Source organism: Ovis aries, chromosome 1, assembly GCF_016772045.2.
Source record: "Ovis aries strain OAR_USU_Benz2616 breed Rambouillet chromosome 1, ARS-UI_Ramb_v3.0, whole genome shotgun sequence".
In the NCBI taxonomy this organism is placed as follows: Eukaryota; Metazoa; Chordata; class Mammalia; order Artiodactyla; family Bovidae; genus Ovis; species Ovis aries.
The window spans coordinates 110,387,057-110,406,631 of record NC_056054.1 but is presented as its reverse complement, the minus strand read 5'-3'; the positions used below and the strand labels follow the sequence as shown (position 1 = coordinate 110,406,631).

At 41.5% G+C, this 19,575-nt stretch overlaps 1 protein-coding gene across 1 annotated transcript; it reads right to left on the bottom strand.

Annotated features, from left to right (window-relative positions):
* Nucleotides 1-6,350: 6,350 nt before the first annotated feature.
* Nucleotides 6,351-7,286, bottom strand: LOC101114228 (olfactory receptor 10J4). The gene has a single exon (XM_012184177.3). The coding sequence runs from the start codon at nt 7,284-7,286 to the stop codon at nt 6,351-6,353; it is 936 nt and encodes a 311-aa protein (XP_012039567.2).
* Nucleotides 7,287-19,575: the final 12,289 nt, after the last annotated feature.

The window sequence follows — 19,575 nt, the reverse complement described above, 5'->3', positions numbered from 1 at the left end:
CAGTCTCAAAAATGACAGAATAATCTTGATTGGTTAAGAAGGCAAACCATTCAACATCACAGTAATCTATGTCCCAGTCACTAACACCGAAGAAGCTGAAGCTTAGAAGTTCTACAGACCTGCAAAACCTTCTAGAACTAACACCAAGAAAAGATGTCCTTTACATTTTAGGGCAATGGAATGCAAAACTAGGAAGTCAAGAGATGCCTGCAGCAGCCGGCTAGTTTGAGTACAAAATGAAGCAGGGCAAAGGCTAACTGAGTTTTGCCAAGAGAGCACACTGGCTATAGCAAAAACCCTTTTCCAACAATGCAAGGGATGACTCTACACATGGACATGATCAGATGGTCAATACCAAATTCAGATTGCTTATATTCTTTGAAACCAGAGATGGAGAAGCTCTATATAGTCAACAAAAACCAGACCTGAAGCTGACTGTGGCTCAGATCATGAACTTATTGCAAAATTCAGGCTTAAATTGAAGAAAGTAGGGAAAACCACTAGGCTATTCAGGTATGACCTAAATCAAATCCCTCATGATTGTACAGTTACAGGTGATAGACAAGTAGACTGCAATAATGCCACAAGTTTAAGTGGGACAAGAAGAAGATAGCTCTTGAATAGACTCAGGCTGATTACAAAAAAATATGTTGTAGGTAAAGTAAGACCAATTTACAAAAGATTTTAGAATGGCTTCCCAGGTGGTGCAGTGGTAAAAGAGCCACCTGCCAAGCAGGAGACACAGGAGCTGTGCGTTCAATCCCTGTGTTGGAAAAATCCCCCAGAGTAGGAAATGGCAACCCACTTCAATAGTCTTGATTGGAAAATTTCATGGATGGAGAAGCCTGGTGTATAGTCCATGGAGTAGCAAAGAGTAGGTACAGCTGAACAAACACACACAGAAACTTCATCACTTTTAAGGGCCTTTCAAATTACTTCACTTATCCCTCCTGTTCATGGGCTTCACTGTCCTTAGCAACTTGCCTCTAAAGGACCACCAGCCCTCATCAGCTACCCTGCCCCCTCTTCTTGTTTCTCTGGTGATTTTGCTTCCATGCTGGTAAAAAAAAAAAGATACTCAGCACTGGAATCTGATAGATTGATCTGGCAGCAGTACAAAGATAGATTTGAGGTTGGTGAAAAGAAGCGGCATGGTTCTGACACAACAGGTCAGGTCAGAAGTAATTGGGATTTATCTATATGGGCTGACAATGGCCCATATGAGAAGGAGAGGTAGGGCAGACATATGAGGTAAACCAAGAGGGCTTATGACTGAATCAATGTGTGGATCAAGGGAGAAGAAAGAACAAGTCATTATATAAACGACTCCCATCAGGATCATTCTCATCAGTTCCCTGATTATTCATAATATGCATAGCTTTTTGTAATAACTGATAAATCAAATAAATGATCTTTATATTAATGTTCTATCATTAGGTATGATTGGGGGCTATAGGATCTAAGCAGCAAGAATAGAACTGGGCAAAATAGCTCAGTGCTTTATGATGCCATTGCTTTGGGACAAATCAGGAAGATTTGGGAAATGGGGTACTGAGTAGATGGTATAAAAATGTGGTGCCAGGGAAAAAGAGGTTTTCAGCTTCTGAGTCAACTAATATTTATTGAATACTTTCACACTTTTTTTTGTCTCACTTAATCCTCCAAATGACCCTATAAAGTCATTGGTACTATTTCATTTTACAGAGGAGAAATTATGAGGAATCTATTACTCCATCAACAGTAAGTCTATTGGTTCAGCTCAGTTCAGTTCATCCACTCAGTTGTGTCTGATTCTTTGTGACCCCATGGACTGCAGTACGCCAGGCTTCCCTATTTGATGCTAAATGGAAATGAGTGCATGGTGACTATAGAAACAAAACTGGGGAAACAGCCAAGAAGATCTGCTATAAACTGCTTTATTTGGGGACCATATTCAAGTAGTTCTAGTTTATTCATGCCATTCACAGTAGTTTAGGATCCCAGGTCTAGCCCCTCTTAATGATGTTTTAGGATTGTCAATGGGAGTCTTTCAGAGACATGAATAGAACTCACAACAAGGATAACTGAGGTCAGCATTGTGCCTGACTGTCTTAGCTTGGGCTGGTATAACAGATATCACAGACCGTGTGGCTTAAATGACAGGCATTTACTTCTCATTTCTGGAGGCTGGGAATCCAAGATCAAAGTGCTAGAAGATTTGATTCCTTGGTAAGACTTTTCTCTCTGGATTGCAGATGGCTGCCTTTTCTCTGTGTCCTCATATCTTGGAGAAAGAGTGGTAGAGAGAGCCCTTTATCTCTTCTTAAAGGACCCTAATCCCATCACTTCACTTCATGACAAGTAGATGGGGAAACAATGGAAACAGTGACAGACTTTATTTTCTTGTGCCACAAAATCACTGCAGATGGTGACTGCAGCCATGAAAGTAAAAGACGCTTGCTCCTTGGAAACAAAACTATGACAAACCTAGACAGCATATTAAAAAGCAGAGACATTAATGACAAAGGTCTGTATAGTGAAAACTATGGTTTTTCCAATAGTCAGGTATGGATGTGAGAGTTGGACCATAAAGAAAGCTGAGCACTGAAGAATTGATGGTTTTGAACTATGGTGCTAGAGAAGACTCTTGAGAGTTTGTTGGACAGAAAGGAGGTCAAACCAGTCAATCCTAAGGGAAAAATCAGTCCTGAATATTCATTGGAAGGACTGATGCTGAAGCTGAAGCTCTAATACTTTGACCACTTGATGCAAAGAACTGACTCATTGGAAAAGACCCGGATGCTGGGAAAGATTGAAGGCAGGAGGAGAAGGGGACAACAGAGAATGAGATAGTTGGATGGCATGACCTATTTGATGGACATGAGTTTGGTAAAGCTCTAGGAGTTGGTGATGGACAGAGAAGCCTGGCATGTTGCAGCCCATTGGGTTACAAAGAGTCAGACAAGACTAAGTGACTGAACTGAGCTGAATCCCATCGGGAGGACCCCACCCTCCCTCCTGACCTCATCTAAATCTACTTCTGGCAGGCTCTGTCTCCAAATCCCACCACATAAGAGCTTAATTTCTACAATATGGGGCTGGTGGTAGGGGGACACAGTTCAATCCATAGTGATGAACTTATATCTACTTTCAGACTATCCCTGTCTCCAGTTTGTTTTTTGTTTTTTTTTTTGACATGAAAGCTCCAACAGTTCATATCTCCAGCTTGGTGATGGTTGGATAATAATAGCTGTACTACTTATAACAATTGATAGAAAAAAAAGTTCCTGAAAAGAGAACTATGAATTTAGTAATTTGTGCTTTCAAATGATTTATGGTATATTTAAAAATAGTCACACATGTCTATGTAAGTATTTATACATCCTGCCTATGAAGGTTGATTGCATACATGAAATCTCAGACTTCTTGCAATGTCTCTGAGGCACCAAGGAGAGAAGTGAGAATGGCTGATACTCTGAGTATTTGGTTAGACCAGTCAGCGGGTTGGGCACAGGTCAAGGAAATCTGGGTAGGGACACAGAAAGGCAGCTGAGTGGTTTATTAAGACATGGCAGGTGTATCCAGGAAGTAACTCTTGGAAGATCCTGGAGGATAGTTAGTGCCTTTTACTGTAACATGGGATCAAAGACTATAGGTGAAGCCTCTTTACAAACTCAGGACCTCCTGGGAGGAGGGAACTCACTCTATGAATGAGACTCTGTAAAACTGCTGCTAACACTGTCCCTTCAGAGTGAGATAAAAAACAGTGTTGGGGTGCGGGGTTGTGGAGCTAACAGCCGTCCTGCTTCCAGCTACCTGGAGACATTATGTGTCTGTAACCGTTTTGACTCCTGCCAATGACCTTGGGTGGTTGATATTGTCAGCCCCGCTGTGTGGATAGGACACAAAAGCCAGGGAGTTGAAGTGACTATCCCTAAGACACATGCTTATAATATTGGACCCAGGATTGGGAGGCATACTGCTCTGGCCCCAAAGGCTGTACTCCATCTACAATCTCGCACTTTCTCAGCATCTTCTACTTCAGGCTGTCAGCATTCTGAAAGGGGGAACAGGAACAAAAATAAATGTGGGTATGATGATGGGTACAGGGGTTGGGTGCAGGAGGAGAAGGGGACGACTGAGGATGAGATGGCTGGATGGCATCACTGACTCGATGGACGTGAGCCTGAGTGAACTCCGGGAGATGGTGATGGACAGGGAGGCCTGGCGTGCTGCTATTCATGGGGTTGCAAAGAGTCGGACACGACTGAGCGACTGAACTGAACTGAACAGAGGTTGATGATCTAATGGTCCAGATACCTGTGTTTCTCCTGTGGACTTTGACCTACCTGAGATTTCCTTTGTCCTTTCATTTTTGGAGCTGTGCTAAGAGGAGAAAGGATAACCAAGATATCTGAGGAGAAAGTATGCTACAATACATGATCTCTGAGCTTCCAGACTGATTTTCCAAGATCCAAGGACATTCAAATAAGATTTGAGATGTGTATAAATCCACAATGTATGGAGCTCCTTCTTCTACTAGTCTTTAACAACTATAAAGGAGAAAGCCAGTTCAGATAATCATCATGAGATCATAATGCAGCTATACATTTTGGGGTGAATTGCTTGATTTTAAATCTTGATTCTGCCACATACTAGCAGTATGACCTTAAGGAATTTACTTAATCTTTTCAGGTCTCAGTTTTCTTGTCTGTAAAGTAAGTTTAATAAAACACCTTATAAATTTACAGCGAGGATTAAATGAGTCAAGTGAGTAAACTTATGCCTGTTTTTTAGGAGATATTCAATACATGCACCAAAAGGGGATATCACCAAGGTGTATGTGATTGGGGGGTGTGGGGGTGGAACAACCTGGGAGTAATGAAATAAAAAAAGAAAAGAGGAAGGAGGACTGTCTGCTGATGCTAATTGTATTTTAGCTGTCCACAGATTCTTCCTTCCTTCCTTCCTTTCTTTCTTCTTTCTTGTTCTTTTTTTTTTTTTTTGGCCATGCTGTGTGGCATGTGGGATCTTAGTTCCCCAACCAGGGATTGAACCTGTGCTCTTGCCTTGGAAGGACAGAGTCTCAATCACTGGACCACCAGGGAAGTCCCCCTTTCTTCATTCTTTTAATAGTTATTGAGTAGTTACTGGGCGCTGTTTTAATTGCAATAGATGCGGAGAAGACACTCAAAAAGTGACACTCGAGTGTTGGATATAGGTGTCACCTGGTTCGGGTTGGGGTTCTTTGAAGCAGAGGCTGAAACAAGGGCCCAGGTACAGGGAATCGGTTACGGAGTATTCTCCAAGGAAAGGGGGTGAGGGCTGCAGGGTGGAATGAGGGGAGAGCTGAGCAAGGCTTCAGGCTCACTTGAGTCTAATTTCAGCCTGATTCAGTGGAGGGCTCTACAGTTACACTCTAAAGTTGGTCCCATCTTGAGACTATGTCAGTGGCCTTTGTACCTTCTGTTTTAGCTAGGCCTTGGCTGTAGACCATCCCTTGTAAAGGGTGGGGGTGGGGTATATGTCACATCTAAGAAAATTCCCTTTCAGCCAATGGCAAATCTTCAGAGAGGAGGGCAGCTATGAGGTGTCAGCACTCCAGCATTCACAAGGCTGGATATGGGTGGGTCAGCCCAGTAGAGGAGACCTGGGCAGAGCATTGATAAGGTTTGTTATAGGACCCAGGCTCTTTGGAGACAGGGGAATGGATATGAAGATGAGGGCTCTTCTGTTGCAATTTTCAGATATACGGGAAGCCATTTTTATGGTTGTTGCTTCAGCTGCTCAAAATTTACACTTCTCAACCAGTTTGTAAGTTTGCAGTCAGAGCCTGTGTCTGACATAGCTTTCTAGGGTTTATATATGTAGTAACAGGCACAGGGTAGGTCATTAATGGAGTGATTTTATAAGAAATTATAGTGTAAAATTTGGCATAGGAAGTGTTACATGTAAATAATGGAGAACTTGTCATTTCATGTCCCTGATTTTCATGCTGAGGCCAGGTTTAGATTATATAGATTCCTCTGTTATGATACCGTATTTTCTTCCCACCCACACCGCTGGTTTAAAATCCTTATGCCAAGGGTAACAAAAGCAATGTCTAACATTATAGTACAGCACCTGAATATTCTTTATCTTATCTAATTTCTATCAAGCATGGTACACTCATCTATCAGTCTTGGAAAATCCATCCATCACTTCCTTCATTTTAATCTTTGCCTTCTTGTTTCACTTTATTCCTCTGATTTCCCAGATGCTTCCCAGATTAGGTACCTGGAACCCTCATACTCTCTCTTATTTGATTACTCCCTCACTGCTACACCTCATCAAACATTTAAAATTTTGATGTTATTGAGAATGACTAGCACCTAAGAGACGGACTTTCTGCCCAAAGCTCTGAGCAAGGCATCCTTGACCTCTTTGTTCCGGAGGCTGTATACAACGGGGTTTAGGAGCGGGGTAATGACAGTGTAGGTTACAGAGATCAGTCTGTCCTGCAGGGAGTTTTGTGATTTGGGTTTTAGGTAAATGAAGGAGGTACAGCCATAGTGGACAATGACTACTGTGAGGTGTGAGGCACACGTGGCAAAAGCCTTTTTCCGACCCTCAGCAGATGCCATCTTGAGGATGGTGCAGACAATCAGGACATAGGAGATAAAGATCAAGACCATGGGCAGAACAAGGACGCACAGACTGATGAGCAAAGTGATCAGTTCTTTGATGGTGATATCAGCACAGGCAAGCTTCATTAGGGGCCGGATGTCACAAAAGAAGTGGGAGATGACACTGGCATCACAGAAAGGCAAGCTGAACACAGAGGATACTTGAATGGTGGCTGTGCTCAAGCCAATGCTCCAGGATCCCCCTGCCAGTTGTATACAAGTCTTCTTGCCCATGATGACTGAATATCGTAGGGGGTTGCAGATGGCCACATAGCGGTCATACCCCATGGCCGTGAGCAGGAAGCAGTTGTTGACACCAAAAGTGAGATAGAAGAAGAGCTGAGTGGCACAGTCTGGAATAGAGATAGCATGTTGGGGGCTGAGGAGACTGGACAGCATTCGGGGGATGATGGCCACTGTGTAACAGGTCTCAGAAATGGACAGCACACTCAGGAAGAAGTACATCGGTGTGTGAAGCTGATGGTTGTGGCAGATGACTGTCAAGATGATAGCATTGCTGGAAAGGGTCAACAGGTACAAGACCAAAAAGACCACAAAGAGGATGAGTCTGGGCTGCCACCCAAAAATGGAAAAGCCTTCAAAGGTAAACTCTGCCACAGCTGTGAAATTAGGTCTTGGCATTGAGAATCTGGGTCTGAAAGAGATGAAGTGAGATGGTTGAACATCCAGGCTGGAAACAGAATACTGGTCTAGGGCCATCATCAGCCATGAGCAGGGATTCACAGTGGGGGTAGCTCTGGGTTACAGAAGTTCTCAGCATTCAGACACTGGCCAAGTGTGTGAAGACCTCTTAGGATACTTGGGGGGCCTGGCATTGGAGGCAGATATCGTAGGGATGGGAAGAGAGTAGATATGTAAATGGAGTAGTGAAAACACCTAAAAAACTTGGCTAGAAGTTGAAAGGTGGAGAGGTAGGTAGATGGACCAGAAAAATAGATTGAATGATAGACCAGAGCAGACACAGCCCTGGAACTCCATCCAGAGTCATCTGTTTGGACCAGCAATGGCCCAGCACATGTTAGAGACAGTGTAAAGGCATATGCATAAAGAGAGAATCCAAGCCAGGGACAGAAATCTACTTAAGTCACACTTCTGAGAGGTAAGAGGCCAGCCCCAACTCTGGTCAGAAGGGCTTGGCAAATAAAGATACATAACACTATGTGCTTTCGTGGTTCAAATTAAATTCAAAATAGCTAATGTCTATAAGACTTCCCTTGTAGCTAAGCCAGTAAAGAATCTTCCTGCAATGAAGGAGACCCAGGTTCAATCCTTGGGTGGGGAAGATATTCTGGAGAAGGAAATAGCAACCCATTCCAGTATTTTTGCCTGGAGAATCCCATGGACAGAGGAGCCTGGCAGGCTATAGTTCACAGGGTTGCAAGAATCAGACATGACTTAGTGTCTAAATGAACTACCATAGCTAATGTCTGGAATAAGGCCACGAGAAAAGAGACTACTTTTTCTCTTTCAAATTAATTATTACTTTTTCTATTTGAGATTCTAGTGTGTGGACCCAGGATATTCTGTGATCCAGTGCTAACTCTTTTCTTTTCAGCCCTGCTTTCTTTTTATGTTCTCCAAATACCATTTGCTCTAATACCCAAGTCTCCTTCTTCTTTGTGGAATGTATCCTAGTTTCTGCTTCCATTGTCTAGTCTGTAAACACAAGGAAGAGACTGAAACTTATTGAGAGTTTGAAGTACCAGTAACTGTAAACAGATGAAAACAACAAAATATTAAACTTTATAGAAATCTCCAGCTTTAAGCCCAGTGTAAGTCAAGGGATGCTTAATTTTTGTGTGTGCTCATTTCATTTGTCTCTATTGGCTCGTCTATAAAATTGAGAGGATAATATCTACTCATAGTGTTACTATGGAGATTACATGAATTACTGTATGTAAATAGCCAAGCACAGTCCTTGATATGTAATAGGCAAACAATACATTACATTTCTATTTCCCTCTCTTCATCTGTTCTCCCCAACCCCACTCTGCCTGATTCTGGGTTCTACTTGCGTGTGAGACCCACCTAAACACACATATATTTATTCTCCCTCTCTTCCTCCCTCCCCGATTTCCCTCTCTCATTCTCTTTCTCTTGTGTTTGGGGATGATTTTTGTCACGAATTTCTTAAAGCTCTATTAATTGAAAAGTCCAATCCTCACTTTCCCTTCTTCTCCAACTCTAGATTCACAAATGGGGTTGGGCATAGGGCTGGTCTATTTTCAGAAGTAAGGCCAGCTCCTCTTACTTCACATGTGACTTTACAAACATTTCCTCATCTCTTTAGGCTTCAGTTTGTTCACCTGTAAGATGAACACAGTACTAATAACTATCTCAGAGGACTGATAGAGGATTACATGGGAAGATGCCCATAAGGCATTTAGCAGAGGCCCCAATGTAGATCATGCCATCAATAAATGGCAACTGTTGGAAAAGGTGAGCACAGATTTCAAAATATGAGTCATGCAGGTTATTGTGTTATCTTCCTTTCTCCTCTCCCAAGCCTGACTTCAAGAAGGTAGTTGGTCTCCATCTAGCTAATACTTGTGGTGCAGCTTGCAGATTAGAGGATGTGTTTCTGTCCTTTGGAGATGTGAGGATAAGGAGGTAGTGGGGGAGGAAACACAGTATTCAAGGAGGGGAGATAATCCTAAGGATCAGAGGAGGATCTGCATTGGGTGGGAATGGAAAAGCCATTCCCAATGCAGCAATACTACAGGCGTGCCTGTGTCCAGGACCTCTGCTTTGAACTCCTACACTCATGAACCCAATATTTCAGCCAGCCAGCCAGCCATTCACTGACTCTCCCTTTCTGGCCTCTGTATATCTGGGGCAGGACTAGGTGGGGACTTCTGTGTTCAGGGAATACATGTTTTACTAGAATAGAGGGGGAAAATCAGGTTTGCTCAACCAGAATCAGATGTTCCATTTTTCTTCTTCAATCCCTACAGGCCAGGAATGTGATAGAAGGTTGAGGGGAGAAGATAGGACTGGATGCCCCCAATTACCATGCTTCATTCATATATGTTGAGCTTCAGCTAAGTTCTTTGAAACGTCTGAGATTTTTATACAACTAATGCCCAAATAACACTTCCTGCATGACTTTTTAGTATTTATAATGGTCTTTACTTCCCAAGTTTTGTGACATAGCTGTACATTCATTTTTCCACTTGACAATATTCCTAGGAAAGAAAATAAGAAGGTGATAGTCCATGAGGAAGGGTTATAAAGCTACAACTAGCCAGACAAGAACCATGCTTCACTGAGTCATGGAATGTAACTTACATCTCACAGGCAGGGCTGAAGCACTGTCTTCTAGGAGGGCAAGACTTGTGAGTATAGAACAAAGACTGGCAGGACTCCTGCTGTGTGTGGCAGAGATGGCTCCCAGAGAATCTTCTAAAAGGGAGGGCTAAAAGAAAAATTCAGAGTCCACCAGGGTCAGTTTGTTCATTCCTTTCTCTGATTGGTCGGATCTGGGAGTAACAAATGGGAAGCGATATCAGCTCTCCTGTGCCTCCTTACAGCCCTGTTCCTTTCATCTAGATTGCAGTCTGTCAGAGAGGACAATTCTCCTATGCCCCAGGACTCCAGGGTCCTTCTCCCCAAAGTCACAGTGACTGTCCCCAAGGTAACATTCGCAAGATCCAAACACTGTGATGTCTGGGGATATCATTAACAATGGGGCTCATCAACCTGCTCATGTAGATAGTATGTAGGTGTTAGGGAGGGAGAGATTTTCCTCTGTCCTTTCAGGTTCTTCTAGTGGTCTAAGAATTAAAGTGATGTGAGACAGATTAACGTGAGAAAATCAAACAAGTTTTAATGACATGTGTTTATAAAAGAAGTGGGTTCCCCAGTGGCTCAATGGTAAAGAATCTGCCCGAAGTGCAGGAGAGATGGGTTTCATCCCTGGGTGGGGAAAATTCCCTGAAGAAGGAAATGGCAACCCATTCCAGTATTCTTGCCTGGGAATCCTATGGACAGAGGAGCCTATTTGCTACAGTCCATGGAGTTGCCACAGAGTAGGATATGCCTGAGCAGCTAAACAACAGCAACAATGTATGAGGAGAAACCCAGGAAAACTGAGTAACTTGCCAAAATGTCCAAAAACCTCACCTTAGATGCCAACTTCAAAGACAAAAAAGAATGTTGCAGGTAGTGATTTGGGACTTCAAAGAGCAGAAAGGAATCCACATAGATAGAAAAGCAAAAGTTTAGTAAATCAATGCGTGCTGGGCCTTGCAAAGACAGTGGAATGCAGAAAGAAATATTAATAAACAGACATTCCTAGGTTCGCCCTGTCTACCACCTGATTCATACTACAGTTATCTATGGTGATGGCTCCTTTCCTGGAACATGTCCTCCATCTACATTCTTTAAGGCAGTTTGGGGAAGGTCAAATGTTCTTCCTGAGTCTTTTGGGGAAGGTCAAATGTTCTTCCTGAGTCTTTTGAGGCTTAATTGTTTTCAGCTCAAAATAATCTGCATGCCAGAGAGACATTTTGGGGTGGCATGTTTTGTTCCCCTACATAGATGATCTAGGGTTTCCATAGGAACAAATTGTCTCATTAGACTATGGTCTTGCTCTGCTCAGTGGATGGAGGATGAAGAGGAGCTCTTGACTCCATGAACATCACTGTAGAAAGGGTCTATAACATTGTGGAGCCCAACCATGTTTAAGGGTGCAGCTTTATTAGATAGGCCACTCAGGCTAAGGTCTCTGTACCCTTAGGGTCAAAGGATCTGACTCTGATGTCTCTTCCAGTATGAAAGTTCTGGAAACTGTGAATCATTCATTCAGTGATTCCTTCAACAAATACTCATTATGTGATTCTCATTTCAAGGTACATGGAACATAGCAGAACAAAGACATGATCTCTGTCCTTCATACTAGTCCTGCTGGTTTTGCCCATCAGACTGCAAGACATTGAGATAGTTAAGTCTTAGGTAGGTTGATAAGAAGTCAGGGGTCCTGGGGGAAGGGGAGGGGGAGGGGGAGGAAGAGGAGAAAGGGGGACAGAAAGAGGATGAGGAGGACCAGGAAGGAGTTCTCTAGAAGGAGGAAAGGACAAATGCTTTTTTTCTACATTCCTTTGTCTTAAGCACATAAAACATTTGTTTTTTTAAAGCCCAAAGCTAATGATTGCACAACAAAACAACTCATCTTGCTCAAGGATATGTTTTCCCTTAAACTCTGTACCAATGATTATGTAACCACAATGTATTGTGCTCCAGGACATGTTTCTGCTTGTTAAGAACCTTCTGACTAATCCTGTCATCTTAAAATGTATATTGTGTGACTGGGTCTGATTCACTTCAGTTCAATGCAGTCAGTCATGTCCAACTCTTTGTGACCCCATGAACTGCAGCATGCCAGGCCTCCCTGTCCATCACCAACTCCTGGAGTTTACTTAAACTCATGTACATTGAGTCAGTGATGCCATCCAAGCATCTCATCTTCTGTCGTCCCCTTCTCCTCCTACCTTCAATCTTTCCTAGGATGAGGGTCTTTTCCAGGGAGTCAGTTCTTCACATCAGGTGGCCAAAGTATTGGAGTTTCAGCTTCAGCACCAGTCCTTCCAATGAATATTCAGGACTGATTTCCTTTAGGATGTACTGGTTGGATCTCCTTGCAGTCCAAGGGACTCTCAACAGTCTTCTCTAGCACCATAGTTCAAAAGCATCAATTCTTTGGCACTCAGCTTTCTTTAGAGTCCAACTCTCACATCCATAGATGATTACTAGAAAAACCATAGCTTTCACTAAATGGACCTTTGTTGGCAAAGTAACATCTATGCCTTCTAATATGTTGTCTAGGTTGGTGACAACTTTTCTCCCCAAGGAGTAAGAGTCTTTTAATTTCATGGCTGCAATCACCATCTGCAGTGACTTTGGAGCACAAAAAAATAAAGTCAGCCATTGTTTCCACTGTTTCCCCATCTATTTGCCAAGAAGTGATGAGACAAGATGCCATGATCTTTGTTTTCTGAATGTTGAGCTTTAAGCCAACGTTTTCACGCTCCTCTTTCACTCTTTCACTTTCATCAAGAGGCTGTTTAGGTCCTCTTCACTTTCTGCCATAAAGGTGGTGTCATCTGCATATCTGAAGTTATTGATATTTCTCCCAGCAATCTTGATTCCATCTTGTGCTTCTTCCAGCCCAGCATTTCTCATGAGGTACTCTGCATGTAAGTTAAATAAGCAGGGTGACAATATACAGCCTTGACATACTCCTTTTCCTATTTGGAACCAGTCTGCTGGTCCATGTTCAGTTCTAACTGTTGTTTCCTGACTTGCATACAGGTTTCTCAAGAGGCATGTTAGGTGGTCTGATATTCCCATCTCTTTCAGAATTTTCCAGTTTCTTGTGATCCACAGAGTCAAAGGCTTTGGCATAGTCAAAAAAGCAGAAATAGTTGTTTTTCTGGAACTCTCTTGCTTTTTCAATGATCCAGAGGACGGTGGCAATTTGATTTCTGGTTCCTCTGCCTTTTCTAAAACCAGCTTGAACATCTGGAAGTTTACGGTTCATGTATTGTTGAAACCTGGCTTGGGGAATTTTGAGCATTACTTTGTTAGTGTGCGAGATAAGTGCAATTGTGCAGTAGTTTGAAAAATCTTTGGCATTGCCTTTCTTAGGGATTGGAATGAAAACTGACCTTTTCCAGTCCTGTGGCCACTGCTGAGTTTTCCAAATTTGAGTTTTCCAAATTTGCTGTCACACTGAGTACAGCACTTTCACAGCATCATCTTTTGAGATTTGAAACAGCTCCACTGGAATTCCATCACCTCCACTAGCTTTGTTCATAGTGATGCTTCCTAAGGCCCATTTGACTTCACATTCCAGGATGCCTGGCTCTAGATGAGTGATCACACCACTGTGATTATCTGGGTCATGAAGATCTTTTTGCACAGTTCTTCTGTGTATTCTTGCCACCTCTTCTTAATATCTTCTCTTTCTATTAGGTCCATACCATTTCTGTTCTTTATTGAGCCCATCTTTGCATAGAATGTTCCTTTGGTATCTCTAATTTTCTTGAAAAAGTCTCTAGTCTTTTCCATTCTATCGTTTTCCTCTCTTTTTTTTTCTCGCTGATCATTGAAGAAGGCTTTCTTATCTCTCCTTGCTATTCTTTGGAACTCTGCATTCAAATGGATATATCTTTCCTTTGCTCCTTTGCTTTTTACATCCCTTCTTTTCACAGCTATTTGTAAGGCCTCCTAAGACAGCCATTTTTCTGTTTTGCATATCTTTTTCTCGGAGATAGTCTTGTGCCAGGAGCTAGCGTGAGGAACTCCGCCCATGGCAAAGGTCATGAGGAAGGAGACTTCGGCATATGCAAAGGTGGGATCGAGCCTCAGGAAACCCCCTGTTCCCGAGCATCTGCCCCCAAAACCAGAGTCTGTTTTATGCTCTCACCTATACTTCTTACTTTACAGGGCACTGTTTCCCCACCACCTCTCTCGGAGAAGTAGTTAACTTGCAGCTCCAGTTAATAAAAATTCCTGGGCGTGACAAGAGTGTTTCAGCTTACAAACTCCTCTGAAGTTTCTCTAGCCTGCCTGAGGAGGTTCGTCTGGCCACGTGTGATTGTTTACAGCCTCCCAACCATGAGAGGCACGAGATGCTCTAAAACTTTCTAAATACAGACTCTTTTGAGAAGTTAGAATATTATTAGTATAGTATAGTGGGTTGATTAGAAATTATATTGGTGAAGGGTTTTTCATTTGTTTAACCAATATTTGCTGCTAAATTTCTATATTCCCTGACCTTATAATGAATATAACTAGCATATAGGAGAAATAAGTATTAACCTTTAAGATTAATCATGTTAAACCTTAGGCTAAGTAAATTCCTTTTCTTGATTGTAACCCACTACACCCTCACCCTATAGGAATGCAAATTTATTTGGAGGGTGGTGCCTGGTTTAAGAAAAAAATCACCCCTGGAAAAAATAAGTTTTCTGAAAAAAAAAAAAATAATAAGTTTTCTGGTTGACTGACTGTTATCAGAAAGGGCCATAAAATGACAGCAGGTCTCATGGCCAGAAGATGATGTAAAACCCTTAAAACCTTTGTATAATTTTATATGAAGCACCTGGTTTTGACAAGGGTCAGGTCTGCTGACCTCGGGTGACTCTGTACTCATCCCTATGTATAACAAAAAGTATATAAGCAAACCTGAAAATAAAAAAATTGGATCAGTTTCTGGAAAGACTGATTCTCCCGTGTAGTTTCTTTCTTGTTCTCCGTTTTTCTGGCTGAATTCCCATCTGGAGCATGGGTACTCACCAAGCCTGCTAATTTTGCCTGGGCTTCTAAGATCGGACTGGGGAGGCCTCAGTGCCTCCTCTCCTTTGGGAGAACAGAAAGATGCCTGTGGCCTATGTCGAAGTTTTATTGGTATCCCATGTAAACCAAGTTATTCAGCCTCTTTTTCTCCACTAATTTTCCTACTACATTATTCTTTTCTAATCTCTCTTTATACTTTTAATTAAATAGCTTTCTCCTAGGATGCTGATTCTGTCTCCCCTTTGAATTACCCTGGATCCACCGGGGCTGGACCCCAGCAGTCTTGATCCCTGTCTCTTGTACAATGTCATGAACCTCCATCCATAGTTCGTCAAGCCCTCTATCATCAGATCTAGTCCCTTAAATCTATTTCTCACTTCCACTGTATAATCATTAAGGATTTGATTTCAGTCATACTTGAATGGTCTAAAGGAGATCAGGCCTGGGTGTTCTTTGGAAGGTATGATGCTAAAGCTGAAACTCCAATACTTTGGCCACTTCATGCTAAGAGTTGACTCATTGGAAAAGATTGGAAAATATTCTGATGCTGGGAGGGATTGGGAGCAGGAGGAAAAGGGGACGACAGAGAATGAGATGGCTGGATGGCATCACTGACTCGATGGACATGAGTCTGAGTAAACTCCAGGAGTTGGTGATGGACAGGGAGGCCTGGTGTGCTGCAATTCGTGGGGTCGCAAAGAGTTGGACATGACGGAGTGACTGAACTGAATGGTCTAGTAGTTTTCCCTAATTTCTTCAATTTAAGTCTAAATTTGACAATAAGGAGTTCATGATCTGAGCCATAGTCAGCTCCCAGTCTTTTTTTTTTTTTTTTTTTTACTGACTGTATAGAACTTCTCCATATTTGACTTCAAAGAATATAAGCAATCTGATTTTGGTGTTGACCATCTGTTGATGTTCATGTGTAGTCTGCTCTTGTGTTGTTGTAAGAGGGTGTTTGCTATGACCAGTGTGTTCTCTTGGAAAAACTCTATTAGCCTTTCCCCTGCTTCATTCTGTATTCCAAGGCCAAATTTGCCAGCTACTTCTGTTTCTTGACCTCCTACTTTTGCATTCTGGTCCCCTATAATGAAAAGGAGTAGAAGGTCTTGTAGATCTTCATAGAACCATTCAACTTCTTCAGCATTAAAGGTTGGGGCATAGACTTGGATTACTGTAATATTGAATGGTAAGTGGGTCTGGTAAGATCTTTCCATTGTTAGTGCTAATCCTGTTATCTTAAAATGTAAATTGTGGTAGTGGGCCTAGAAAGACCTTTGCAACATTGAGACATTCTTTTTTTTTTTTTAATTTTAAAATTTTATTTTTATTTTATTTTACTTTACAATACTGTATTGGTTTTGCCATACATTGACATGAATCCACCACGGGTGTACATGCGTTCCCAAACATGAACCCTCCTCCCACCTCCCTCCCCACAACATCCCTCTGGGTCATCCCTTTGCACCAGCCCCAAGCATGCTGTATCCTGCATCGGACATAGACTGGCGATTCGATTCTTACATGATAGTATACATGTTTCAATGCCATTCTCCCAAATCATCCCACCTTCTTCCTCTCCCTCTGAGTCCAAAAATCTGCTATACACATCTGTGTCTTTTTTGCTGTCTTGCATACAGGGTCATCATTGCCATCTTTCTAAGTTCCATATATATGTGTTAGTATACTGTATTGGTGTTTTTCTTTCTGGCTTACTTCACTCTGTATAATAGGCTCCAGTTTCATCCATCTCATCAGAACTGATTCAAATGTATTCTTTTTAACGGCTGAGTAATACTCCATTGTGTATATGTACCACAGCTTTCTTATCCATTCATCTGCTGATGGACATCTAGGTTGTTTCCATGTCCTGGCTATTATAAACAGTGCTGCGATGAACATTGGGGTACATGTGTCTCTTTCAATTCTGGTTTCCTCGGTGTGTATGCCCAGCAGTGGGATTGCTGGGTCATATGGCAGTTCTATTTGCAATTTTTTAAGGAATCTCCACACTGTTTTCCATAGTGGTTGTACTAGTTTGCATTCCCACCAACAGTGTAGGAGGGTTCCCTTTTCTCCAGTTTTGCGCAGTGGCAGTATCATAGCCAATGAGGTTTATTCGAGGAGCAACTATTGCTAATTGAGACATTCTTTTGATTTACTGTAATAACCAACTGAAAAAGTAGACAGCTTCCTTACTAAAACTAGCCGGGGGGTGGGGGGCACTCTCTGTCCCCCTCCTGATGTCTATGACAGAAGCGTTCTCTGTTCCTTTTTCACTTTAATAAAACTGCTACACAAAAGCTCTTGAATGATTAACCCTGGCCCCTGGTCCTGAAGCTAAATCTTCTTCTTTGGAGATCACAAATCAGACATTATTCACCGTAAGCTACCAGCATCTCTATGCATTACACAGGAAAAGCTGAGTGCTTTCTCCTTGAGTGAGATGAGATGGAAGGCCCCCATTGGAGTTCTTCCTGCATTTGCCCTCTTTCTCTTTCCCAGAATTTAAGCATTTGCTTGGCTTCCCTGGTGGCTCAGTCTGTAAAGAATCTGCCTGCAATGCAGGAGACCCAGGTTTGATTCCTGAGTTGGGAAGATCCCCTGGAGAAGGAAATGGCAACCCACTCAAGTATTCTTGCCTGGAGAATCCCATGGACAGAGGATTCTGGAAGGCTACAGTCCATGGGGTTGCAAGAGTTGGACATGACTGAGTGACGGTAGGCCCAGCCTTGTCTGCCTTTTATAATGTCAGCCTAATATGGGCCTTTCCAGGGGTTGAAGGAGAATCAGATATCAATTCTACCAGGTTCCATTGGAACTTGGATTCTTCTAATCCCTAGCTCTGGTACCCTGCTTATGCCTTTCTCTTAGAGACACCAAAAGTAGGAAAGGTTCCTTTCCTAAACACCAGTGGACTGAGGAACGAATACCCGAAAGCAAGGCAATTCATTGTGGTGTCTTTGATAAGCCAAGTAAACTGAGAGAGGCTGACAGCATGGGATAGTTGCTAGGCATTTGGTTCAGTTCCAAAAAAATCTCTTTCAAGGCCCTCAAACATTTATCCTAGAGAAACTGCAAATACTCAGACCCATAAGCCATTAAGGCCCAGAGACCTAGAGCTAAGAAATAGATACATAGCGTATTTATTACAACTTGGGAATGACCAGTGCATAGCCTCATTAGAACTGTTTGAAATCCTTTAGGGAGCAGCTAAAGGAAGGCTTAACGCTTGGCAGCAAATCTTAGCAAGACTTTAAAATAATCATTAAATCTTGGACCTTATTAATCAATGTCTATTCTTCACAGTTTTTCTGGTAGTTCTGTTTAAATATGTATCTCTGGAATTAGAAATAGAAATGGAGTTGAAACCCATGAGAAAGGAAAAGAAACCCTGATATTGAAATTATGAACTGAGAAATGACTTTTAAAAAATATATGACTTATGGTACATATCTGAAAAAGACTGAAAAATCTTGAGTGGATGGAAGTTTGGTGGGGTTTTTTGTCTGTTTGTTGTTTTTCTGAAAAAGGAGTGAGTACATCATTGGTATATTTGGGAAGTTTTGTCTTTTCCATTCTGATTTTTTAATATCTCTTACCTCTTTTGATTTATTGCATTAATTATGAACTATAATACAGGATTGAATAAAGGCAGTTATAGAGGCCTTTTTGTCTTTTTACAAATTTAATTCAAATGCTTCTCATGTTTCAGTGACCATTAAATGTGATGCTTGTTGTAAATCTTAGACAGACAAACTTTATTACATTAAGAAAGTTCTCTTCTATTCCTGTTTTGTTTGCAAGTTCATCACTAACAGTTTGTTCAATGGCCTCATTCCTTTTCTGTATCCACTGATATAATTTGTATGCTTTTTATTCTTTAATGTGCTTTCTTTCTTTAATTGGTTAGTATGCTTTCTTTCTTTTTATTTTTTATTTATTTATTTTTCTTTTTTGTTTAATTTTATTTTTTTACTTTACAATACTGTATTGGTTTTGCCATACATTGACATGAATCCACCACAGGTGTACATGAGTTCCCAACCCTGAACATCCCTCCCACCACCCTCCCCATTTAATATGCTTTCTTTCTACAGTAATAGACTGTTCTGATGTTGATTTATTCATTTTAAAAGAAAACTCTGCTTGTTCTTTTTATACACTGTTGAATTCAGGTTGCTATTTTTTTATTCATTCCTTATTGGTCGATAATTATCACTTCCTACTTTAACTTTGGTACCAAAAGTTTTCAATCAGCAACCTGTTTAAATGCTGGGGAGATTTTACTTCTTTTCTGTGCTCTGAGCCTGATGTCTTTTTTGTTGTTGCTTGCTTGTTTTGTGAGAGAATAGATTTTCCTTTATTTCAATTTTTAAGGATTATTATTCAAGTAAACTTTCCATTACTTCATGGTATAGTTATAGTAATTTATATCTTCTTCTGAATTTTCCCACTTTGCATTCTTTTGCAAGTAGATTAATAAAAAGTTGTTCATGGTATGCTTTTATAATTATTTTACTCATTTGTATCTGCCCTCTTATCTTTGTTACCATTTGATTTTTTAATTATATCTCTCCAATTTATCATAGTTGTTAGAGACAATATTTTT

Bases quoted from the DNA above. Each gene is read 5' to 3' on its own strand.
- LOC101114228 (XM_012184177.3), bottom strand. From the start codon at position 7,286: ATGCCAAGACCTAATTTCACAGCTGTGGCAGAGTTTACCTTTGAAGGC.